Below are 27959 nucleotides of genomic sequence, written 5' to 3'. Positions count from 1 at the left end.
TGTCCTACCCCCCCCCCCCCCCCCCCCCCAAAAAAAAAAAAGAAACACACAGAGATGTTAACATGGAAGCAAATCTGAGAACTTGGGAAAAATGTAAATTGGTGTTTATCTTACAGAAATAAATCAATCCTAGGGTATCCAGTTCATATGGGCAAAAGATACAAGGGCACTCCCCTTGAACACAAAAGAGTCTTCTTTAATTTTACAAATGAGAATCCACCAACTTAACAGAACTACTCAATGGGACTCCAACAAGTATGTGCTATCCACAAAGCAACACCAACTACAAGTCAACATGACAGTGCGAGTAACACCATTGTTATTCCTTGCTGGCATCCTGTTCATAGCTGAGTTTCATTAGCTCCAAGGGCGACCACCACCGTATCCCCGCCCACGGTCTCGAAAACCCCCATGACCTAATCATTGAAAAGCAACAACAAAAAAAATTCTCAGTACACAATTAAATCCATGTGCACGTGCGCACATATACGCACAGCAAGTCAGCAAGTTATGGATGCAACTGTCTTATTGATGATACTGTCTTAGACCAAAAATGATGCAGTAATGATTACAAAACACAGCTTAGGTCATGTTGCGCCAACAGACTCAAGTTCTGAGTCTCCTTAACTTCAGGGTTGGCCCTAGGCATAGGCGGGCAAGGACACCGCCACCTAGAGCCTCCAAAATTTTTAATGACATTCAGTGTCTCAAAAATATTTGCTCCTTGTACTAGGCCCAAAAAAATTTGCTTACTTATTGGGCCTGAAGTTAAAAAGGGCCCAATTCTTTTTTTTTGGGTACAGCAATAGGGCCCAATTCAACAACATAGTTATGATCATTATGATATTGTTTTACATTTTGTCAATCCAAAACTCCACTCCATCTAGAATTTTGGTTCATTATATTCGACTTTTTCCCTATTAAGGAGAACTCTTAATGAAAAACATAGACAACTTTGTGGCATCACTATGGATCATTATATTCACCAGTTTAGAACACAAGTGTACATGTTTTGGAAAATGTGTTCCAAAACGTAAATCACTAGGGTGTTGGCTTTCTCTGGTAACACTGCCTGAACTTAAATATCAACAAAAATAATTTCAAGGTTGTCTAAACTTCTCAAGACGTATCTGGCTTTGTCAACTCTAATCCCATCGACAACCAAATCATGTGTCCGAATGCGTGCAAGTTGGCAACCAAAAATAAAATCATGCCAATCAACTAACCTGGAGGAGGAGGTGCACCACGACCCATTGCTGCCAGCTCAGGACTGACCTTCTGTCCAGCTTCCTCAAGGATAACTATAAGGTCTTTTGCAAATCTGGCATTTGCAGCTGTGAAAAAAGTGTATGCTGTTCCTTTGGCCCCAGCTCTTCCTGTTCGGCCAATGCGGTGAACATAATCCTCCAGCGATCCAGGGAAGTCATAGTTGATCACATATTTCACATCCTTCACATCTGACACCATTTTAGAATAAGGTCAAAGCAAATGAGAATTACTACTTCTGAAGTAAGTCCAGGATTCAAATTCAAAACCCCTCCTTTCTCCTAAAAAACTGGCAATTATATATATATATATATAAACCTAAGTCTCCAATGTTTCTTACTTCACATCGATATATCTTCTAACCCTTTCCACCGAGGAGAAGTTACAGAAATAAACAAGAGATACTCCAATACGACAACAGTGTGGATAATACCATAAATAAGGTAAGAGTGAGACAACATCCTAAGATTTTTTTTTTAGGCCAAGTTTGGCATCTACTAAATAATACAAAAAGTCAAAAAGTCACTATCCTATTTAAATCACATCATCTTATTTAAATCACATCACCTCTCTAACACATCACATCAAACCCAACCCAAACCCAACCCCAACCCATATAAGCCAATAAGTCAAAAAGTGCACTTTTTTAGAACATCTCAAACCAACCCTTATTTTTTGGGTTGATTCAAGACAATGTGTTAGAATTTACCAATTTACTCCTCCACCTACCATCTCCACTAGCACCCACTTCACCTACCACCTCTACTACACTACACCTACTACCCAAACCCTCTCCTATATAATGCCACTCTGATTTGTAATACAACACATCAATACAACAATCTTGTAACATCTATCTCAATCAATAATACATATATTTTTTCTTGGTATCAGAGCCAAGTTAACAACCTAATCATTCTGCTTCACTGGCGGGCGGCAGTCTCACCTTGGCCGCCCGCCGGACCCCTACACACCGTCACGACCGCACCGTCACGTCTGCCGTTAGACCGGAAGGAAACCCCAACCCGGACAATTGACCCGACCCGACAGGAGCCGGGTCAGCCTGCTCCCAGAACCCATCCCTCTCCGTCACGGGCGGTTTCCAGGACCCGGTTTCATTTCCAAACAAATCATAGGCCACAATCATGCTTACCCACCTCCTGGACTCGTCCTCCGCCCACCGACGCCGCCGTGGTGGAAGACCTGAGGCTCCGCTTGGCCGACACGGAGGCGCGTCTGGAGCGAGCCCGTGCCCGAGAGGCCGATCTCAGCCGCCGTCTCGCCGAGATGAAGCGCTTCGTCTCTGTCATGGAGATCCTCGAGACCTACCTCAAGCGACGCTTTCTCCGCCAACAACACGACGTCGCTCGTCTCTTGCCATGGACTCGGCTGTATCCTCGATTCTTTCGATTCTTATGAGTCGATTGTGTTGAAGTTACCAGAAAGCAGTGTGGATGACTATTGTGTGTCGTCAAAACCATTTGAAGTTGACGAATTTGATAACAAGGATTGTCGAAGTAAGTTGAGAAGGGGGAGGAGACTCAAAGATTTTCAGAGAGATGTACTGCCCGGTCTGGCATCTCTTTCTGAACATGAGATCTGCGAGGATATAAATCTTATGAAAACAGTACTTAGGTCAAGAGAATACAAAAGAATGAGATCGAAGATGGCTGGCGGAGGGAAATGGTTTGCACCTGTCAGCAGCAGGAGGTCATGGTTTTCACCTGTCAGAAGCAGGAGGTCGAGACTCCATTACGTTGGGCTACGATATTATTATTTTTTTTATTTTTTCTTTACATCACTTTACACTCACTCTCTCTTCTTTTTGGCAGAATTGAAAACCCACTCTCTCATATTTTATTAAACTATCACCACCCACCCACTTCCTTCTCTCACTCTCTCGGCAGCTTTAACAACAACAAATAAAATAAAATAAAATAACAATACAATAAAATATACAATACCCACCAACAACAAATACCATAAATAAATACATCAGCACCTCACATGCATTGAACCTCCTCGGGCCACCCATTCACTTTCTTATTTTAACATATTTTCCATTTTCACATATTTTACCATCTTTTCCCCCAACACCATCATCACATTTTCCACTTTTTTTTTAAATATATATATATATATATTTTTTCTTCCTTCCACATAAAAAAATAAAAAAATAAAAAAAAAATAATAAAAAAAATAATAAAAAAAAAACATACAACTTTGCACCCCAACCCATATTTTATTCATCTTCGGGATCACCCCCGATCACAATTTTACACATCAAAAAAAAAAAAAAAAAAAAAAAAAAAAAAAAAAAAAAAAAAAAAAAAACAACGGCTTTGTTTACTTTTATGCAGCCGGCCACACACCGACATCCCTTCTCTACTCTGCCGCCGGTCTCTTCTTCTTGCCTCCGTCCTGGGAGGCCCTTGACGGTGTTGCCTCAGTGCTTCCCAGTCCACCGAGCACGTTCCCTCCATACTCCTCCACTGCAGCATATGGCGGCCCTCCAAATCGGAACATCACGGTGGCCTTCCGCTTCAGCTCCTTATTTTCTGTCTTTAGCACACTTATCTCTGCTCGCGCATCCTTATACATGCGTTGGAGCAGAGCCAGCTGGGAGTTTAAATGCTGCACCTCATTTGTTCTACTCTGCAGCCGGTTCGACAAGTTTGTGACCGCCGTCATGCTTTCCACACATGCCTTCAGAGTATACTGATTGGCCTCCACATCCGACTGCACCGCCATTTTTTGCTCCACCGACCGCATCGGAAAGTTCAATGGAGCAAAACCAGAGGTGTTTGGTTGCGGTTCACTGGACACCGCACCAGTTATTTCTCCTGTGGGCTCGTTCAGTTCTGGAAAGAGCGTGAGTAGGTTCTGGGTAGCTGGACGGGAAGACGAGGCCATGTTTTTTGGGTTGCTCAGTGTTTCAGCGAAATAGCAATTTCAGACTGGTAATGTTCGGAAGGGTTGGTGACAGAATGGCAACAGAGTGTTCCAGAATCTCTTTCTCAGAAACGGAAGAGTTTTTTCAAAGGATTTTCGGCAGTTTCAGACTGGTTTGCACAGCCTCCGCCTCAACCTTGGTTAAATAGTCGAGGCAGCCACGCGCATCGCGCGCCTCTTACCACCAGCCGACAAACGGGCACGCAAGCCAAGGCGCCCACGTGCCTCGCCATCATGTCCGGCACACCTTTTGATGAATTGGGCACGCCTTTTGATGGCACGCCTTTTGACAAAATTGGGCACACCTTTTGAGGGTGCCACTTTTACAAGGGTCCGACAAGACTCTATAAACTGTCCCGACATTTGATACCGGTTAGCTTTTTCATGGGTCCGACAAGACTCTGTAAACTGTCCCGACATTGATTCCGGTTAGCTCCTTTATGGGTCCGACAAGACTCTGTAAACTGTCCCGACATAGATTCCAGTTAGTTTTTACAAGGGTCCGACAAGACTCTGTAAACTGTCCCGACATAGATTCCGGTTAGTTTCTACAAGGGTCCGACAAGACTCCGTAAACTGTCTTCTACATCGGTCTGACACAACCATCCAGTGTCCTCTACAACGTTATGGCACCACCTTTCAGTGTCTTCACCAACGGTCTGACACGACCATACAGTGTCTCCTATCTTTTATTTTTATGTATTTTCTTGTTTTATTCCTCTCTTCAAACTCAAGTTGGTTAGTTTCTATCCTCCTTGAGTTTGCGGGGGGCTGTTAGAATTTACCAATTTACTCCTCCACCTACCATCTCCACTAGCACCCACTTCACCTACCACCTCCACTACACTACACCTACTACCCAAACCCTCTCCTATATAATGCCACTCTGATTTGTAATACAACACATCAATACAACAATCTTGTAACATCTATCTCAATCAATAATACATATATTTTTTCTCAATGTTAAGAAATTACTGATCAAAAGATATAGCTACAAACAACATAGATGATAGGTCCTGAGTACCGACAAACTAAAAATTATTGTTATATTGCTACCAGCTTGTGTTTTATATTAGTCACAGATTCTGGATGAAGATAAAAATCTTGGTCCTCATGATTGCTTGCTTCATGTATACCATACCACTTCACAAAAGAGATGATTCAGAATCAGATTGTAACTAATAATTAAATAAAATTTTATTATAAACATAAGATCACCTTTGGGAGGAGCCAAGGGGAGATGAACAGTGGTGGCGGTAGGGAGTGGGAAGAAAATCATTCACAAAGAAAAGAAAGAAGATGAGGGTATTGAAATCAATTGTACTAGTACCATTAATGAAAGTTAGTAGTGTACTATAGTCCAAAAACCATAGGGAGTTGAGTACTTATTTATGAATGTTAGGGGGTTATGTGAACATGGCCCTAACAACAGGAACGGGGGTACAGGGAAATTTGCCCTTGATTTAATTCTAATTAAACAAAAGGTTGCATAAAAAATTTCATACATATTTAGGCCTCATTTGGGAAGTAATAGTTTTAGCCTAAAAGTCAAAAAGTTACTAAAAAAACCAAAAAGCCTATAACCTTACCAAAAAGTCAGATTCCACTTTATCTCTAATTTTTGCACATCTTTTCGTAAAAAACCAAAAAGTCATTCCAAACATACAAGCTTTTTTTTACCTCATATTTTAGCCAAAAAGTCAAAAAGTTACTAAAATAGCATGTTCTCAAACGAGGTCTTAATTGGATATGCAAATGCTCAGGGTGATAAAGCTTTGGTATCAAGCTTGAAACTTTTAGTACAAATATAAGGGAAACTTCTTTGCCCAACAAATACCAAAATGACATGTACGTATACATCCATCCTTTCCAGCACTCCTGATTAACGGAAACCAACACTAGGTAATGTCCTTTATCTCATATGAAAAAGCTTCAGCATAATAAAAACAATAAAGAAATTACCAGGATAAACAATGCAGATTATGGTATAAGAAAGAACAAGGACACTATACGCACCTAAACCACGAGCTGCAACATCTGTTGCAGTCATTATAGGACTCTTGCCAGCTTTGAACTCCGAGAGGACCCAATCCCTCTCCGCTTGAGACTTATCTCCATGAATAGAGAGAGCAGGCCAGCCATCCATGCGAAGCTGCCTAGTGATCTGGTCACACCCTTTCTTTGTATCCATGAATATCAGAATCCGGCTACCATCCATAATATCCTCCAGCAACTTAACTAATCTGAATTTAGTAAAAAATACTAGTAAAACAAGACCTGCATAAAGTCCTACATGTATAGAAGCACAGCAAAACTAATGGAAATAAAACACCAAAATAATTTAGTCCTACTTGTTATATTTCTGATTCTCAGAAACAATTTCCACATGCTGGCGAATTGCATGGTTAGCTTTCAAATCTTGAGAACCTATAATAACCTGTATGGAGTACAAGGAGAGAACAAGTAAAACAAATGTGTATCAATAACATTTGAAGGAAGAGCCAAAACAGTTAAGTCAGATTCCCAGGAAGCGCCAAGATCCAGGAATTCTTGCTGTTGCAAACCAGAACACTTCATCTGGAGAAGTTGCACATACATATATATACATGCATGCATTTAAAATTAAAGATGTTGAGAGTATTGTGGATAAAATAATTCACACATTTCGAGGAAATGACTTAATAGTCCTAAAGTACAGCCAGCCACATAGCAGGATTGAGAACTGCATGAAGTGTCAAAAAATCAAGTACAAATATATTGCCCACAGTTATGTGCTTGCCAACAAGTCCATAAAATCATAATGTACTGAAAAAAATCTTACTTTGTATGGGTTGTAAAGGAATTTTCTCGCAAGTTGTTCAACCTCCTTGGGCCACGTAGCGCTCCAATACAAGGTTTGACGATCTGGGCGAATCTGCATAGAACAAACCATTGAAAAAGTAAGAACAGGTGGGTGCATGCACACTCACACATTGAGAGAGAGAGAGAGAGAGCTAAGCCTATACAACAGTAGTATGCCCTTGATTAAACTCACTCAGCTCAAGCTAAGCATCAGAGATGATGGTGCTGTCATCATTCTAATAGAAGATGTTATTACTGGAACTATTTAAATCATCTAAAAATTAAATCATCAGAACCACAGTGATGAAATATTCAAGAAAAGCCACAAGTTAGTCCAAAATTTTTACCAAGCACAAAAGCTCCAATCTTAAGCACATGATGCAGTAACCACACATAATATCCACACCTCCGAATCTGCTTGCAGATTTATTTTAATTAGAGATGCCTCCAACCAAAAAATATAAAAACTAGTACTCCCTCCGTCTCACAATGTTAATTCCATTTGGGAGTTCCAACTTTTTAAGGGCGCATGCAATTAATGTATTTATATTCAAATAAAAAGGCATTGGTTTCCAAATTATCCCTTATTCCCACTGTTAAATATATTCATAGTCACTTATAAGGTATAGCTCTGAAAATTTGTAAATTTTTAACTTTTCAAAGATGACTAGCATTTTGGGGCTTCCCAAATTTGAAAAAAATAATAACAATGTCAGATGGAGAGAGTATAATATAAACCAATGCCAACTTGTCGAGACACCAAGGATAAGATTGAACATAACTGAGAAGCAATGAACATCGCAGGCCATGGGCACATAATCAGCCACTTATGCAAAAATGGCAAGAAGATTGCCTCTCCTAATACTTTGAAAAACTTCATTGCTATTTAGGAAGAAAATAGAAGAGTACAGGGGTGGAACAAATATCCTATACACTTAACCTTTTTGTATCTCGTGAACACGAAGAGTTATGTAACAGTGCATGTAACTATATAAGCTCGGCAAATCGAAGGAAAAAAAAAAACTATGGTAGTGTTCGGTAGAGTTTTCTAAATATGATTTGAGAATAGAGTTGTATTTTGAGTTTTTGATTTTTGGAATTATGATTTGAGTATGGAAAATTTGTTTGGTTATGAGTTTTGAATTAAGTTTGAAATGAATGATGTGACATATAACATTTAATTCAAAAACTTACAACTCATAACCAAACACACAACCCAAAATCCTATTCAAAGTTTATAAAAAATTTATAAAAAATTCTGAAAATATTTTATATTTAAAATATAAAAATAATAGGTGCAAAAAAATAAAAAATAAAATAAAAACGTACACTGTTCTGGTCAACCAGCCGAACATCCAGGGGACAACCGGCTTAGCCAAAATTTCCCGCTTGGAAATGAGTTTTCAAAAGTGGGTGTAGAATTAATTTTTGAAAACTACAACCAAACACCACATGCAAACCAAGAGGTGGAATTACAATTCCAAAGCTCTTCCAAACAAAGCCTATATAAGCTCAGCAAAAGGCTTTCAATGAGAGGAAGACATTCTATCACAATCTTTCTAGGTTATCAAATCTAATGGATGGCCAAAACCAAACCAAATGAAATGAAATTAAAATCAAACTTCAACAACTTTTAAACTGGCACTATAATTATTTTGCCCAACCATAAGAACATGAATTGCATGCCAAAAATATTTAATTAAGGCTTCATTTGGGAAGAATGGTTGAGTTGAGTTGGGTTGGGTTTGGGGGCTATTTTAGCCACAAAAAGACAAAATAGGCTTTTTAATCCAATAAGACAAAACATCGCATCCAACCCATAATCATTATATTCTTTATCTCAAAAAAAGTCAAAAAAACTAAAAAGCCCTTCCCAAACGAGACTTTTTAGTCCTAGGCTAAAATAACTAAAAAGCCAAAAAGTCAACCCACTTCCCAAACGAACCCAAATCTGTTCCGTTGATCGTGGGTCTTTAGCAGCTAATTTCCACTTGCAGATTCCTCCCCACCCTTCCATGCATCCATCTGTTTCAAGAATAATGGAACACTGTGCTGGAGGAATTGACAAATCAGGCAGGATGATTCAGCATCAGTATCGGTTTCCGGTAGTTGTGGTTTTGGTTTTCGCCTCCTCCTTTCACCACCTTCCGTTCGTCGGTGATACTCTGCATAACGAGTGTCCGAGTGTCTGGTACTAGCTTGTTCCAGAGTTTCTTTGAAAACATTTGGTTGTTCTTCAAAGAATAAGAGAGTTTCTTGCCGATTATGAGATTCATTTTGGATAGACTGAGTGTCATCGTCAGACTGCATCACTTCATTATCATTAGAATCATAATTAATTGGGTCTGCACGTTGAGCGGCTACATAATCTCCGAATCGCAAGCTGAAATTTCCTCCCGGCAAATTTCGAGAGACAGCCGTGGTTGGTTGTTGAGGATGTACCCTTCTAACTGGTGGTCGAATAATCCAGTTACGTCCTCGCAAGACATCAGTAGGGACTTGTTCTCCTGGTATGGCTTTGACCCCTCGAGATGTTAGAAATTCAGTTACTCATAATCTCCGAATCGCAAGCTGAAATTTCCTCCCGGCAAATTTCGAGAGACAGCCGTGGTTGGCTGTTGAGGATGTACCCTTCTAACTGGTGGTCGAATAATCCAGTTACGTCCTCGCAAGACATCAGTAGGGACTTGTTCTCCTGGTATGGCTTTGACCCCTCGAGATGTTAGAAATTCAGTTACTCCTTGAATTTCATATGCAAATCCAACGTTGGGAGTGTTGGATAAAGATTGATTATGCTTTATTTAATGTTTTAAACTATATCTTTGTTATTAACATCCTGCCACATTTCGTTGTTGGCTCCTCGTCGGAAATTTGTTCGTATTCCTGTATAGGAAGGTCTTTCAGGAATATTGATTGAAGGACCTTGTCCTGTTGCTGGTGGATAACCTGGGGGACCCATCATTGAATCCTGTGGAGGATTATAATGAGAGGTTACGGCTGATGATGAAGACAAAAGATAATGAGGCTGTTTCTGTTGTCGCCTTTCAATTAGAGCCTTTATCTTTGCAATCTGCGGATATTCAGTCTCCGCTTCTCTGTCTACTTCTTCCATCATGGCAATTATGTTGAGAGTAGAGTCAGATTCTTCTTCATCATGTTGATATCCTAAAGGATCATGGTACTCCAAAGAGTCATCTGAATCATTATTTTTGTACTGCAGGGCAGCTTTCCCAGTGTTTCCAAATCCTTCAGTATTCCTCCAGTAACGAGCTTCATTTCTATCGTCGTGTCTGATGTCGCATAGATTACGACCATCTTTTTCCACCATCCTTGGTAAGGAAACCTTCTCAAAGATTATTTGAGCAATTCTGTCACCGGCACGAACTACGAATTCCTCCTGATTATGATTGAAAAGGAGAACTTTCACTTCTCCTCTGTAATCAGGATCAATGACTCCTGCGCCAACATCGAGACCATGTAGTAAAGCAAGGCCAGATCTTGAAGCGATTCTTCCATAAAGGCCGCAGGGTATCTCCATGGCTATACCAGTAGAGATTAACATTATCTTTTGTCTTCATCATCAGCCGTAACCTCTCATTATAATCCTCCACAGGATTCAATGATGGGTCCCCCAGGCTATCCACCAGCAACAGGACAAGGTCCTTCAATCAATATTCCTGAAAGACCTTCCTATACAGGAATACGAACAAATTTCCGACGAGGAGCCAACAACGAAATGTGGAATTTACCATCCGCAATGCAACAAACAGGAGCTATGTTTGTTATACCAATGGGCAGGATCACAATTTCTGTAAATAAGTAAAGAACTATTGAAAACTTATAGAAACTTACAGAAAATGTTATAACAGCGGAAACTTCTGATTACAAGACTCGAAACTCAATTTCAAGTGTCAAGTGTAGTTTTTGGAACTTGTCTTGATTCTTGAAACTATAAACTTAGAAACCTATTTATAGAGAAAATATCAAAGATGCATGCAATAATGCCGAGTACACTGTTAGCCTCATCGACGCATTATTGGTGTCTTGATGATTCTCCACTGACACAACTTGACTACCAGGATATGACAGGTTCATAACTCTGGTTCACACAATTACATTGATGGACGAGCCAGATTATGACAGGTTCATAATTCAGGCACATTATTGCAAAATATCTATAATAGGACAACTTGAGATTATTCCAACAGTTTTTCTCAGATGCCTGAGTATTGATTAAAGTGGAATAATACTGACCGACGCTATTGACAGACGACAATATTGACAACTATGACTAAGACTAGACCATGCCCACCACGTTCTTCCATTATTAAGGAGATAAGCATGAATAAGTTCCACCTGTTGATCTTATCAGTAACGAAACATTCTCATCAGCATGACGAGATCAAATAATTCTCCATCGATTTCATTCAGCTCACAGGTCTGCTGATGTACTTCTGGCAGTTTATCAGTGTACTGGTTGTCACTGCAAGCGGCTCTAGCGATGGCTTCAAGCTTGAGCTGCTGGATTTTTCGTAACTGTTGAACTGCTGTTCTCGCCTGTTCAATGGCGTTGTCTTCTTCTTCGGCGAGACTGGCCTGGATTTCTGCCATTTCATCAAAGGAGATTCCTGAGTCGAAGGTGAACCTATCTTCAATTTGCTGCATGAGAGATTGGTATCGTACAGCAATGGGATGAAATTGAGGATCAATCCAGCGACTTGATGGCTCTGTCTGAGAGAGAATGATCCTTTCATGTCGTTGAAGGGCTGGATAAGTTCTTCGAGCTGCTGAAGGCCGATTAACAGCTCCATATCTTCCGGTTCCTCCTTGGTTAGCCATTCTGTAATAGAAAACAGTGAATATACAAGCCTGGATAATGCATCAGCAAGAGTATTATCAGAACCATTAATATGTTCTAATGACACATCTATGCCTAAGCCAGTTATGTAATCCGTGAAGGCTATCCATCTGGATCGTGATGGTTTATGATCCACTGTCTTATTAAAGAAACTGATTATGGCCTGACAATCAGTTCTTAGAGTAAGCTGCTGTTTATCAAGATAATAGATTTTGAAAGACTCCAGGGAATTCATGCATGCATAGATTTCGGCGTCAATGGTGGACTTTATCGGATTGAACTTTCCACTAGCATATGCACAAATCTGTTCCGTTGATCGTGGGTCTTTAGCAGCTAATTTCCACTTGCAGATTCCTCCCCACCCTTCCATGCATCCATCTGTTTCAAGAATAATGGAACACTGTGCTGGAGGAATTGACAAATCAGGCAACTTCTGGATCTTGGCCTTGATCTTATGGATCAGCTCCCAATCTTGGGCATTTAACCTCTTTTCCCCATTTGGGCTGACCTTCGAGTATAATGGGCTTAACATACGGCCCAAATCTTTAATATATTGCCTGGCATAATTGAGGAGGCCCAGCCAAGAACGTAGGCCCTTAGTCTCTTTGAGCGTTTCTTCTGGGAATTGGGCTACCTTGGTTACAACATGTGGTTGTAGCTTTATTTTCCCTTCCCCAATTGTTGACCCAAGAAAATCTATCTGGGTTTTGGCAATTTTCATCTTCGTTGGGCTTAGAATGAGCCCATTCTTCTTGCAAATTTCCAACATGGATTTTATGTGCTTCACATGCGTCTTTTCATCTGGAGAGAAAACCAGGATATCATCAATATAGACAGCAATGTAATCTTCAGTTCCTCTGAAGCATAAATCCATTTTCCTCTGAAAGACTGCTGGAGCATTCTTCAATCCAAATGGCATCACCAGCCATTCATATAACCCAAGGGGTGTCCAGAAAGCAGTCCAATCGATTGAATCAGGATGCATAGCAACCTGATGAAATCCACTTTTTAAGTCAAACTTGGAATAAATACGGCTATGGCCCACCTTTGCCATTATGGTATTTATACCAGGTAGACTGTATTGATCCTTGTGTGTATTATCATTTAGCCTTTTATAATTACACACCATTCGTTCCTTGCCACGTCTTTCTTCCTTCGTGACTGGATCAATGTACGTACCAGAGTTTACAATAAACGCTGTGGTACGGTGTCGACTTTTACTTGGCCGGATTACCTTTAGTTGTAGAAGCTGCTCAATATGCTTCTTGAAACTTTCCTTCATCGCCGGAGTTATGTGTTTCATTGGACGATCATTGATTGTGAAATCAGGATTCTTCAGGTCCAATTTGCAGGTAATCTGATTGTGCGACCAGTATTTCATAGGATCTTCACCTATGATTCCACAGGTTTTGAGCTGCATCATCAATTCTTCAAATTGCTGCTCAAAATGAGGATTGATATGAGTGGAATGAAATAACCATTCAGTTGAAGGTTCATAATAATGATCCACTGTAAAATCCTCTTCTTCTTCAAGCTCCTCCAGAAGGTTCACTGATTGACGGGTTTGGATTGTTATTACATTCTTGTAGAATGTAACATTGTCTCCTTCGATACGTACTCCTCCATAACATTTTCTGTAAGTTTCTATAAGTTTTCAATAGTTCTTTACTTATTTACAGAAATTGTGATCCTGCCCATTGGTATCAGAGCTAGTTAATATGGCTATTGTAGCGTAAACACTTATCAGGGTAGTAAAGGCCTCTGTTGTTTAAAGATTGATTATGCTTTATTTAATGTTTTAAACTATATCTTTGTTATTAACATCCTGCCAGGGCAAAGGTAATCGTATATTAACCAAGGCAAAGGCTGTTAAAATTTCCAAAAATTATAAAAAGGTATAGCATGATTTCTATATTTAAGTTTCTAAAGGCAGTATCATCCTTGAAGTTAAGATTTAAGTAAAAGACACAGGCCCTATATCTGGCAGAGAGGAGTAAGTCCAGTGAAACCCTGTGGTGAACAAGAAATTTAACTGGTAAGGACTACTTGGACCTTGAGATTTAAATATAGTCTATAGCGCTTCCTTTTGGTAAATTGGTAATTCAGACAGCTCAGACTAGTTAATATATTCTTACTCAGACCAGTAGAAATGCTATGACAAATATATGGGAACAAAACATTAGAGAATGGTATGAAAAATCTGATACTTCACGCCTGAACTACCTTGATCTTGCCTCAACTGAAAAGCCATCAACTAAAGAACTAGCTCATAATATTGCTGTAATTTACGATCGAGTTTGTCTCTCAAGTAAAGTTAACCTAAAAGAATTTAGAAGCCAGCAAATTCAAATTCAATCCCTAGAAGCGTCAATCCATCAACTTGACAAAAAGGTGGAAAAGCTTGAAAAAGGAATTAATTCCTTAACTCAGGTTTTCCTTGAAAACAAGTCGAGTAGCAAGGAAGAACAACAGCTGAGAACGATAGAAGGGATTCTTCAACAGCTCAAGAGAGCACTCGTTGAATGAGTCAAAACGATCTGGTGTATCTTGAAGCTCTCAAAGCATCAGAAACCACAGAAGCACCAGGGATCGGTTTATCAACTTCCTCTGACAAGCTATCCATACCATCAGGAGTAAAAACCCTGATTCGGCAGAATAACACCATAATTGAACTTTGTTTAAAGTTGTCAAAGCAGGTTGAAGCACTTGAAGGAAGACTCCGAGCTTTGGAAGCCCAGAAGTCTCCAGCACTTTCAACCGACGACCTTGTTGCAAAAATCGCAAAACTCTCACTCGGACCAAAGGAGAAGCCAAAAGAAGGGAAGGGACTTCTCAGAGTTCATCGTGATCCAAACAAGTTGCTACAAGACGAGCTTGACAAACTTAGGCTTAAGAATTCATAATGGCCTCAACATCCAGGACAAGGACGGTGACCCTGCCACGAGTTACCAACCAACCACGGCCAACAACAGCAACACCTGGAGCACCATTGTTTGAAGATCAGATCCGAGAGTATCGTCAGGACCAGAGACGAAACTATGTTTTGCAGAGAAGAGCACGAAACGCACTTCGACGAATAAGGGGGCGTCCTTCTGCATCAAATACTTTGGAGCAGCAGATCTCTCCAGAAGTGCAATTACAATTATCTATGGCGGATCGAGCAAATATAGCACCAGCAGAGGTGTTATACAGGACTAGACGAGATGATGCTCATCATCGAGTTTATGTTCACAGATCTGAAGAAGCCATACTTTGCGTAGGAGAAACGCAGATTGAAAGGCCCTTCATCCAGGAAGAAAGCTATGAAGAATTACGAAGGAGCCATATGCAGTATATCCATCTTGGAGTTGTTCAAATTCGACTTCAAGTCCTACATCGGATAGAACAAGGGAATCTTGCTGTTCTAGTTCTTCGGGACACAAGATGGACGGGAGATCAAGCAACCTTCGCATCTATGGAGGTTGATCTTACACGAGGAATACAGATGGTCTACATAGTTCCCAATACTATGATGACTATCGGAGATTTCTACAATCATGTGCAGATAGTGATTCAGACAAGGGGATACGAGAATTGGCGGGGAGGAGAAGCCAACCTATTGATAACTCGAGGATTAGTCGGAAGATTATCCAACACTCCCAACGTTGGATTTGCATATGAAATTCAAGGAGTAACTGAATTTCTAACATCTCGAGGGGTCAAAGCCATACCAGGAGAACAAGTCCCTACTGATGTCTTGCGAGGACGTAACTGGATTATTCGACCACCAGTTAGAAGGGTACATCCTCAACAGCCAACCACGGCTGTCTCTCGAAATTTGCCGGGAGGAAATTTCAGCTTGCGATTCGGAGATTATGTAGCCGCTCAACGTGCAGACCCAATTAATTATGATTCTAATGATAATGAAGTGATGCAGTCTGACGATGACACTCAGTCTATCCAAAATGAATCTCATAATCGGCAAGAAACTCTGTTATTCTTTGAAGAACAACCAAATGTTTTCAAAGAAACTCTGGAACAAGCTAGTACCAGACACCCGGACACTCGTTATGCAGAGTATCACCGACGAACGGAAGGTGGTGAAAGGAGGAGGCGAAAACCAAAACCACAACTACTGGAAACCGATACTGATGCTGAATCATCCTATCCTTCTCAACAACAATCAAGGAAGCAGAAGCAGAAGCAGACAGACAAGAAAGAAAAACTTTGTCGAACTTGCTATCCTATGAGTGAATATGAAGGATTTGACGCTGTTCAATTCATCAAAATGTTGCCACAAGCCACCAGACCAACTCGTGCAACTGACGGAGCTGTTGGATATGATCTAACATCAATAGCTATGTATGTCATCCCAGCTCAAGGAAGAATGTTAATCTCTACTGGTATAGCCATGGAGATACCCTACGGCCTTTATGGAAGAATCGCTTCAAGATCTGGCCTTGCTTTACTACATGGTCTCGATGTTGGCGCAGGAGTCATTGATCCTGATTACAGAGGAGAAGTGAAAGTTCTCCTTTTCAATCATAATCAGGAGGAATTCGTAGTTCGTGCCGGTGACAGAATTGCTCAAATAATCTTTGAGAAGGTTTCCTTACCAAGGATGGTGGAAAAAGATGGTCGTAATCTATGCGACATCAGACACGACGATAGAAATGAAGCTCGTTACTGGAGGAATACTGAAGGATTTGGAAGCACTGGGAAAGCTGCCCTGCAGTACAAAAATAATGATTCAGATGACTCTTTGGAGTACCATGATCCTTTAGGATATCAACATGATGAAGAAGAATCTGACTCTACTCTCAACATAATTGCCATGATGGAAGAAGTAGACAGAGAAGCGGAGACTGAATATCCGCAAATTGCAAAGATAAAGGCTCTAATTGAAAGGCGACAACAGAAACAGCCTCATTATCTTTTGTCTTCATCATCAGCCGTAACCTCTCATTATAATCCTCCACAGGATTCAATGATGGGTCCCCCAGGTTATCCACCAGCAACAGGACAAGGTCCTTCAATCAATATTCCTGAAAGACCTTCCTATACAGGAATACGAACAAATTTCCGACGAGGAGCCAACAACGAAATGTGGAATTTACCATCCGCAATGCAACAAACACGAGCTATGTTTGTTATTCCACAATCTCTTGGAAGATTTGATGATGCTTTCATGAGATGGGAATCAATTACAAGGTCTTATGTTGCTTCTCAAGGATTTACAGATGTCAGAGATAAACTTCTGTTTATGGAGAATCTTCTTGGAGAAACGGAGAAGTTAATCTGGACACAATGGCGAATGAGGTATGCAGATGAATATGCTAACCTTATTGCTATAGGCGATGGGAATGAAGGTACACAGAACATCATCTCCCAGATGAGAACTGTGTTTACTCTTGAAGACCCCTACCAAGGATCAACTCTTATGCAAGAGGAAGCTTATCGTGATCTTGAACGACTTTCATGCCAAAATGTGAAGGATATCATCAAGTTTCTAAATGATTATCTTCACCTTGCAACAAAGTCAGGGAGATTATTCATTGGGGAAGAACTATCCTCAAAACTTTGGTCAAAAATGCCAGGAGACCTTGGTGAAAGAATCAAGAAAGGATTTGCAGAACGACATGGGGCTAACACAATTGGCGTCGTTCCTCGAATTCTTTACGCTTACAAATATCTGGAGGCTGAATGCAAGAACGCGGCGTTCCAGAAGTCACTTCGTAATCTGGACTTTTGCAGAGAAATTCCTATTCCAGGATATTACAAAGAACCAGAGAAGAAGTATGGTGTTCGAAAAGCTACCACCTACAAAGGCAAACCACATAGTTCTCATGTCAGAATCGACAAAAGAAAGTATTTACAAAAGTCAAAACACTGTAAATGCTACTTATGTGGAGAGGAAGGACATTATGCCCGGGATTGCACAAAGGAAAAGAAGAATGTCAAAAGGGTAGCTGTATTTGAAAATCTGAGTATTCCTGATGACTATGATGTGATGTCCGTAGAACCAGGAGATGAAGACTCGGATGCAATTTATTCAGTGTCAGAAGGATTTGACGATACTGAACAAATCGGAGGACTATTGACAGAAACAATATACATGCTTCGAGAAGCTGATACATTCTATTGGCTTGGAAAGGAAGGAGGATACAGGGCTCAAGTTAAGATCTCACCTGAGATTTACCACTGTCAACATGAATGGGATCAACAAAACCCATTACCTGAAGACAGGAGACCAGAATGCACCACATGCAAAAGGGATTTATCCTCAATCTCGAAGGCTTTCTGCAACAAATGTAATGCCTTGACATGTGCTCTTTGTGCCAAGCATTACTTCAACCTTACTACGTTCACAAAAAGAAGCAGCCTTTGATTTAATATTCCACTTCTTAGCTCATACTCTGTCAAAAAGATTCACCATTATTTTCTCTTTAAACTTCTCTCGTTCTAAAAATTCTCTCTCTAAAAAACCTCCATCTCGGCCTCACCGTTGGCCGGCCGGCCGCCGCCTTTGGCCATGGCGGTTGGCTGGCCTAGCTTTCTCTCTTTGTGCTGTTGTTTTTCTCCTAATAATCTTGAGCCCCCATTTGTTTCCCAGTTTTCTTCCTTTTCAGATCTAACCTCTAGATCTGTTTAGGGTCCTTTCGTTTTAGTTTAGGTTGTTTGTGTTCTCAGGTTTTCTTTGGGTTTTTTAGTTGTTTATACCTTGGGTGGTTTTAGATCTTTCTTCACTTTGTGGGTTGGTGTTTTGGAAGCTTTGTTGGGTGGGTTTGGTGGGTTCGTTTCTCGGCCTTGGGTTCAGCTTCGGCCTTGCGTTGACCTTGGATGGGTTGGTTCAGGAAATTCATTCGGGCACTTCGCTGCAAGAGGGAGTTTGAGGGGTGGAGGATTCAGAGATGTTTAGGATCTTCATTCGAGCGCTCCGTGCGAGTGGGAGTTTGAGGGATGATTTCCGTTCAATCCTTTGGTGGTCGGTGTTTGTGTTCGGTTAAGCTTGACGAGGAGAGTGAAGCAAGAAAAAGCTAAGCATCTGCAATGGAGGGTGATGTTTGGGTCACGGAGAAGAGGAGAAGGAAGCAAAGGAGGTTCAGAAGTGAAGAGGTCCAGAGGCTCAGAGGAGAAAGAAGGAAAGGGGTTTAATTTTAGAGTGTTAACAAAATGTTCAGAGGCTGTCGATGTTCAGAGATGAAGCAAAGGAGGTTCGGTCACGGGTGGTCCTCGACGGCGATGGAGGAGTCTGTGTGTCCGGCAAGTATGGAGGTTGAGTATTTCAAGTGTGTATCAGTGCATCAAGTGTGTATCAGGCAACCGGTGGAGGTTGAAGTCAGGAGCAAAGAATTTTGGAGGTTGAGTGTGTGGTTTTTTAGTGTATCTGTGGAGGTTGAATTCCCAGTAGCAGCAGCAGTCCCAGTAGCAGCAGCAGTCCCGGTGCAGCAGTCCAGCTGAAGAAGTAGTTTCAGAGCTTGAGCGTCCGACAATGGTGGTTCTCGACGGGTGGTCCTCGACGGTAATGGAGCCCGAGTGTCTGGCAATTTTGGAGGTTGAGTGTCCGACAATGGCGCAGGGTGCTCGGGTCAGGCGTGGGGCTCAAGAGTGTCTCAGTGTTTGAGTCAGACGTGGGGGCGGGGGCTCATGAGAGTGTTTCAGGCGTGGGTCTATTTTCAGTGTATCTGTGTCTAGGTGGGGGCTCAAGAGAGTGTGGTTGTTTTTTTCTTTTTTTTATTTTCTAGTTGTATTTTAAAATGTAAAATCGTGAGGCTAAGAGGTTGGTTTTATGAACGCGAGTAGCAGTAGTAGGAGAGTGAGTATTTACTCTTCGAATCTCTCTCAATGTGTTTTATCTCCTTGTACTTTTAAATTTCATATTTTTAATGGAATTTTCCTTTGCCGATCAAAAAAAAACCTTACTACGTTCATTACTCGGAAAACTCCAATTCCCTACAATCAAAAGCCATTGTTACAGGAGCAACAAGAGTACATCCGGTGGTGCGAAGCTGAAATGAAGCGACTCCGTGAGGAAGCCATCCAATACAAGACTGAACTTGAGGAGCTCAAGTTAACAATTCAGCTTCAGGAAGATGAACGTGAACTGAGAAAGAAAGGAAAATACAAAGAAGATGAAATTCAGGAGCTAGAAAGAGAAGCTGAAGCTCATGTTCAATTTGAAGAAGGTCCCTCAGAAAAGATTCTTGCTCTTGATGAAATCATTGCAGGAGAAGAGTTCAAGGAGAAGAAGAAGAACATGCTTTACAATCTCACCGTGGAATTGGAAATTCCAGGAGTACAACGCATCCAACTACGCGCAATTCTTGATACAGGCGCAACCACTTGTGTCGTAGATGCTGACTCCGTCCCAGGTGACACCTTGGAAGAAAATACTTATACTGTTGAATTCAATGGTATAAATTCGAAGTCAAAGGCCAACAAGAAATTAAAGGGTGGAAAGATGTATATAGGGGACAATTGGTTTCGAATCCCTTATACATACAGTTTCCCATTTGGATTGAAGAATGCTCCAGCAGTCTTTCAGAGGAAAATGGATTTATGCTTCAGAGGAACTGAAGATTACATTGCTGTCTATATTGATGATATCCTGGTTTTCTCTCCAGATGAAAAGACGCATGTGAAGCACATAAAATCCATGTTGGAAATTTGCAAGAAGAATGGGCTCATTCTAAGCCCAACGAAGATGAAAATTGCCAAAACCCAGATAGATTTTCTTGGGTCAACAATTGGGGAAGGGAAAATAAAGCTACAACCACATGTTGTAACCAAGGTAGCCCAATTCCCAGAAGAAACGCTCAAAGAGACTAAGGGCCTACGTTCTTGGCTGGGCCTCCTCAATTATGCCAGGCAATATATTAAAGATTTGGGCCGTATGTTAAGCCCATTATACTCGAAGGTCAGCCCAAATGGGGAAAAGAGGTTAAATGCCCAAGATTGGGAGCTGATCCATAAGATCAAGGCCAAGATCCAGAAGTTGCCTGATTTGTCAATTCCTCCAGCACAGTGTTCCATTATTCTTGAAACAGATGGATGCATGGAAGGGTGGGGAGGAATCTGCAAGTGGAAATTAGCTGCTAAAGACCCACGATCAACGGAACAGATTTGTGCATATGCTAGTGGAAAGTTCAATCCGATAAAGTCCACCATTGACGCCGAAATCTATGCATGCATGAATTCCCTGGAGTCTTTCAAAATCTATTATCTTGATAAACAGCAGCTTACTCTAAGAACTGATTGTCAGGCCATAATCAGTTTCTTTAATAAGACAGTGGATCATAAACCATCACGATCCAGATGGATAGCCTTCACGGATTACATAACTGGCTTAGGCATAGATGTGTCATTAGAACATATTAATGGTTCTGATAATACTCTTGCTGATGCATTATCCAGGCTTGTATATTCACTGTTTTCTATTACAGAATGGCTAACCAAGGAGGAACCGGAAGATATGGAGCTGTTAATCGGCCTTCAGCAGCTCGAAGAACTTATCCAGCCCTTCAACGACATGAAAGGATCATTCTCTCTCAGACAGAGCCATCAAGTCGCTGGATTGATCCTCAATTTCATCCCATTGCTGTACGATACCAATCTCTCATGCAGCAAATTGAAGATAGGTTCACCTTCGACTCAGGAATCTCCTTTGATGAAATGGCAGAAATCCAGGCCAGTCTCGCCGAAGAAGAAGACAACGCCATTGAACAGGCGAGAACAGCAGTTCAACAGTTACGAAAAATCCAGCAGCTCAAGCTTGAAGCCATCGCTAGAGCCGCTTGCAGTGACAACCAGTACACTGATAAACTGCCAGAAGTACATCAGCAGACCTGTGAGCTGAATGAAATCGATGGAGAATTATTTGATCTCGTCATGCTGATGAGAATGTTTCGTTACTGATAAGATCAACAGGTGGAACTTATTCATGCTTATCTCCTTAATAATGGAAGAACGTGGTGGGCATGGTCTAGTCTTAGTCATAGTTGTCAATATTGTCGTCTGTCAATAGCGTCGGTCAGTATTATTCCACTTTAATCAATACTCAGGCATCTGAGAAAAACTGTTGGAATAATCTCAAGTTGTCCTATTATAGATATTTTGCAATAATGTGCCTGAATTATGAACCTGTCATAATCTGGCTCGTCCATCAATGTAATTGTGTGAACCAGAGTTATGAACCTGTCATATCCTGGTAGTCAAGTTGTGTCAGTGGAGAATCATCAAGACACCAATAATGCGTCGATGAGGCTAACAGTGTACTCGGCATTATTGCATGCATCTTTGATATTTTCTCTATAAATAGGTTTCTAAGTTTATAGTTTCAAGAATCAAGACAAGTTCCAAAAACTACACTTGACACTTGAAATTGAGTTTCGAGTCTTGTAATCAGAAGTTTCCGCTGTTATAACATTTTCTGTAAGTTTCTATAAGTTTTCAATAGTTCTTTACTTATTTACAGAAATTGTGATCCTGCCCATTATCAAGAATTAGGGGAGTGATGTCACATCAAGGAATGGTGTAACAGATACTATCCATCAAGTAACAACACATAGATGTATGATAACTAGGAGCCATAAAGCACATGTTGCTACACCAAAGCCTCTTGATTGCAAGTGACCATGAAGGAGGCTTGTAACATATATGTATTTTATAAGAGGGGCTCACCAAATATTTAAGCTCAAATCGGGTTAATTTTTCTTGTCACGGCTAGTAGAATATCACACATCTACTCATTACAGCCTTTATTCCAACACAATCCTATATTTAGCATTAGCACATTAAAGAATGAATGACAATGCATTCAACATGAAGGAAACTACAAGAATAGTCTCCTTCAAATAAGAAAGTTTGAATATCTAATCCCAATTGTTTAACAACAGAAAACTCCTAATGACTAATAACACAACTTAGGCCTCGTTTGGGAACTGTCTCTTTTAGCCTAAAAGCCAAAAAAGTTATTAAACAAATCAAAAAGTCAATAACTTATACAAAAAAGTCAAAGATTCTCTTTTCTCTCTACTTTTTGCACATCTTTTCGTAAAAAATCAAAAAGTCATCTTAAACATACTAGTTTTTTTTACATCATATTTTAGCCAAAAAGCCAAAAAGTTACTAAAAAAACCTGTTCCCAAACGAGGCCTTAACATCTCAAAAATTAGTTAACTTCTGAAAACAGTCAAAGATTTGTGAAACAACAGGTGTCCAAGGCCAAATGTATAATATTGTTGTACATAATTACAGGTCACACCTGAGGCGGTGGAACATTAGCTTCTACAGTGCTTTCTGAATCATCCTCCTTAAATCATAGCAATGTCACAATTAGGGGTGTGCGCGGTGCGGGTCGGTGCGGTTTGAGAGAAAAATAGAAACCGTATGGCGGGTGGCGGATTGATAAAAATGTCACTAGAATTTGCCATTTTTCTTATCAAAAACCGGCGGTTCTGTTGACAAATAATGGCGGATTTGCCTTTGCGGTTCAGGCAGATTGGCGGTTTATAAAAAATATAATTCAAATTACAAAACTTAAATCAAAGAGTAAAAAAAAAGACGAGAGATATCGTGATATTAAGCATCTTGCGAAACTTTCTTCTGATGCAGCAAGTGTAGCAACAACATGATAATATCAACGACTATGCCATCAGTTCATTACAAGCATCTGTGGAAGCTACAATGATCAAATACAATACATAAAATTCTCCTCGAGCAGTAATGTAATACTATATTCTAAGGTATAGAACAGCAAGCAAACTTAAGTGAAAAAGAATTTTTAAAATCCTATAAAACATGATTTAATAGCGGTGCGGGTCGGTGCGGTTTGGAAGAAAAATAGAAACCGGCGGATTGATAAAAGTGTCATTAGAATTTGCCATTTTTCTTACCAAAAACCGGCGGTTCGATTGACAAATAATAATGAATTTGCCTTGGCGGTGCGGTTCGGTGCGGTTTTGACGGTTTCGACGGTTTCGGCGGTATTATGCACACCCCTAGTCACAATGTGCAAAGATACATCCCTTTTTCTTTGGAAATCAGTAAATTTCTCAATTTTGCAAAAAGACTTCACATCAAAAATGATACTAGCAAAATATATATAAACCCAAGAAGGAAAGGGGGAATCAATTACATAAATAGAAAATGCTTCTCAGTAATTAAGATAATAATAAAAATATAACAATGAAGCAGAACAAAAATCAAACAAACCTGAGAAACAATTTTTCGAATCTGAGGATCAAAGCCCATGTCAAGCATTCGATCTGCCTCATCCAACACAAGGTATGTAACCCTTCGCAAGTTCGTATGATGAGATTCCATCATATCAATCAACCTTCCAGGAGTAGCTATAACAATTTCAACACCTAAGCCAAAGAGGGGGGGAAAGGATGAGGCGGAGAAGGAAGAGGAAGAGGATTACAAGGATAAGAATATTAAAAAGGAAGCATTAGGATATACCCGATTCATGTGTATCACGATACAGCAGTTAAGTCATCTTGAACTTAATCACCACCTACCTTTCTGGAGATCACGAACTTGGGGCCCCTTTGGAACCCCACCATATATGCAGGTATTTTTAATCCTTGATGATGCACCAAACTTTGTAGCTTCTTGCTGTATCTGAACAGCAAGTTCGCGGGTTGGAGCTAAAACTAACACAATGGGACCATCTCCAGGAGCTGAGAAAATATGGGAAATATATTAATATCTGTGCTCAGAGAGTGCCAATAAAAAACGAAGGCATACCAAACCAAAACTACCAAGTGTAAGAAAAAACTAGGATTACCTAAAATTGGCTGAGCATTGACATGGACAATTGCAGGCAATAGGTAGGCAAGTGTCTTTCCTGAACCTGTTTCAGCAATTCCAACTAGATCACGGCCCTTTAAAGCCATTGGCCATCCTTGAGCTTGAATAGGTGTGGGTTCAGTAAAGCCAGCTTTTACAATTTCTTGAATGACGTATTCTGGAGTCATAAAGGTATACATGTGTAATAGTTAGACTTCAAGGGCGTATTAGCCCTTAACTATCAAAAAAGTAGTCATTTTATTTTCAAAATTTTATTTAATATGAGAGTTAGTATCACCGAGATACGATGGAGTAGCTAGAAGTATATGACCAGAAAATGTAGTTACTGCAAGATGTAAGTATTGCCATGAAAGCATGAAGAAGAAGAAGAACCAGTAGTTCTCTACATAGTTTCGTTGGGCATCTGTCTATATATTTCAAAATCACTTCAGGTTTTTTTTTTTTTTTTAATTTTTATTCTAACGTGGAGAATTGTTATTCCTCTATTCATGTTCAATTGCATTGTGTTATTGCTCAAACCCCCTACTCCATTTTCTTCAGCTGAATTTTGGGAGTTCATTGCATAAAGGGAGAAACAATCCAATTCAGGAGAACCACGTAAGAATACTAATAACAACAACAAAACTATCTCCATAGTTGCACCATCTCAATTCTACAATTAAAATTTGAAAATAAGCCAGTATGAATTCATATTGTTTTCCATGAATTCAAATGGGGTTTTGACAAATAACACATACCATCATCTAAAGCAACAAAGCTAACATTGATTAGTTAGCCAAATGAATAATATAAAAAGCCCCAATAAATATGCTCATCACTCAAAAGAAAGTCATCTCCACAGAAGTTTGTGCCTTCTCTCGCCAATCCCCATTAACTAGTGTTGTTCTATCATTTCATTTCTCTCCAAAGATGGAATCGTTCCCAATTATTTTGCGAACAAATTTTTTTCCCCAATTACTTTAGCCTTTTTTTAATTTAATTTTTCCCAAAAATATAAATCCAAACAAAGTACACATTCTGCTTTTTGGTACAAAATTGAACACTATCCAACACACAATATCATCAGAGCGGTAAAACAAAACCCACAATTTCATAATTTTCATGCTGCAATAAAAATAGAGTCTCTCAATCCAACACCACACAAATTTACCTGGAAACCCAACGTCCCTGAAAGCCTTGACAGGCTTGGGCACATCCCGGCCTTCAACGGTGATTTCCCTTCGCTTCCGATACTCCTCAGCTTCACTCTCCGACATTGCTGCCACAGCAGGCGACTCTGTGTAGAAATTCTTCTCGAACGGAGTCAACCCATCCAAATCCAACTTGCGCGGTGACTCTGCCCCATCGTAGTCCTTCTTCGACGATGAACGAGCTCCACTGTAACTCGAAGCACCACCAAACCCTGAATCACTGCAAAAACACACGAATTCACGTGAAATTACAATAAATTCAGCTAAAACCCTAGAGAGAGAGAGAGAGAGAGAGAGAGAGAGAGCTAGGGTTACGTTCGGCGGTCGCGGTAGGAGCCGGGGTCGGCGGAGCGGCTGTCGTAGCGGCTCATGGATTGGGATTATTGGGGATTGGAAGTGAGATTGAGAGTGTGGATTGGGAGGTTTTGAAGGGTTTGTGTAGATTTTATTTATTTATTTATTTATATTTACTGTTCTTCGTGTTTTTTATTAGAGAAATGCTATGTACCAAATATGAATAAAATGTCATATGCACGGTATGTATAAACTCATAATATGACATAATTTAAAAAAATTTTGGTAGTTAAAATATGATTAATGAGTAACATTAATAATAATATTATAAATAGTATTGATATACTAGTTACTAGTTAGTATATTAATTAGTACATGTAACACCACCGACCAAATATTCTATCAAACCTCTTATATAAGTGGGTCTCATACAAATTCACATGTGTATATATAAGAGATTTGATAGAATATTTAAAATCTCTAGCATAACTATTTTGATTAAGCGAAATAGAAACGAAAAAAAAATGTTAGAAATTTCAAAAAATTTATCAAATGTCTCACATGGGTGTGGGACCCACACAAATAGGTCCTATGTGAGTCCCACGTCACACGTGAGACATTTGATAAAACTTTTAATAGAATTTTTGAGGTCTCTAATACTTTTTGAACGAAACCCTATTTGGTTCGCTTGGTTGGACCGTGGAGTTATACTCTAATCAAAAGCATGAGAATAACTTTGAACCGGTTTTTAGTTTCTTCTTTTTTTTTTCTTTTTTTTTTTCTTTTTTTTGATTCAAGTGAAAAAAGAATAAAGTAACAGAGTTTAGGTACAAACAAATAATCAAACAAAGGCCATCAGACCCTAGCTACACTAGAAGAAACTATGTTTGCAATCAGAAGAGAAGACATAGAGCTAGGAGGGTCATCAAGGAACACCAGGTGCTCAGATTGGTTGACTCCAATGTTGGCAAGTGCATCTGCACATTGATTTGCTTCTCTTGGGATATATTTGATGCTACACTTGCATCTCTTCAACATGAAATTGGCGTCCTCAATCAGTGCTCTATAGGGGGATGAACTTTCAGCTTCATCCTGAATTAGCTTCATGGCAAGCTGGGAATCTGTCTCCAGCTCTATGTTGGCCAGTCCTTTTTGCATGATGATTGTGAGACCTTTGTAAAGTCCCCAAAGTTCAACTTCCAATCTTGTGCAGTTTCCTAGGTATTCATGGTAGCCCCACAGCCAGGTACCTGTTCCATCCCTCAACAATCCTCTATAACCGGACTAACCTGGATTACCTTTAGAACTTCCATCTGTGTTCAGTTTTAGTTTCCCTGCAAAAAGAGCAGACCAATCAATTAGTCTTAGTTCTAAGTAATTAGAATTAAGGGGGTTTTGAAATGTTTCATGTATTTATTTGGCCTGTTGGAGGATTCTTTTTGTACTGACATGGGCAGGTTGAATTTGATTGTCAAACACCTCCTTATTCCTATCTTTCCATATGTTCCAGATAACTGTTAAGAAAGTTGTTGGCCATTGGAGATCAGTTATCTTTCCTTTACATTTCAAGTTGGATTTGAGCCATTCAGCTAGTGACTTGTTGTCTTCTATGATCTACCAATGGAGACCTTTCAACTGAAGCCATATGGCTTTAGCTTTGGGGCAACCTCCAAGCAAATGTATCATGTCTTCTCTGTGACTTTGGCATCTGTGGCAGATATCAGAATCAATAAGTTTTCTTGTGAGTCTCATCTGGTTTGTAA

General features: G+C 40.1%; 1 protein-coding gene across 1 annotated transcript; it reads right to left on the bottom strand.

Annotated features, from left to right (window-relative positions):
* Positions 1 to 57: 57 nt before the first annotated feature.
* On the bottom strand, positions 58 to 26417 carry RH20 (DEA(D/H)-box RNA helicase family protein). Its single transcript, XM_082908665.1, has 10 exons — positions 26218 to 26417; positions 25863 to 26122; positions 24690 to 24869; positions 24421 to 24582; positions 24113 to 24267; positions 7043 to 7135; positions 6573 to 6658; positions 6238 to 6464; positions 1227 to 1457; positions 58 to 416 (listed from the first exon to the last, which is right to left on the bottom strand). The coding sequence occupies exons 1-10, from the start codon at positions 26271 to 26273 to the stop codon at positions 358 to 360; spliced, it is 1509 nt and encodes a 502-aa protein (XP_082764791.1). The 5' UTR covers positions 26274 to 26417; the 3' UTR covers positions 58 to 357.
* Positions 26418 to 27959: the final 1542 nt, after the last annotated feature.

This window comes from Camellia sinensis, chromosome 15 (genome assembly GCF_055761805.1).
Source record: "Camellia sinensis isolate YWXY chromosome 15, ASM5576180v1, whole genome shotgun sequence".
Classification (NCBI taxonomy): Eukaryota; Viridiplantae; Streptophyta; class Magnoliopsida; order Ericales; family Theaceae; genus Camellia; species Camellia sinensis.
The sequence above is the reverse complement of the archived record's forward strand: the minus strand, read 5'-3'. Positions and strand labels throughout refer to the sequence as shown.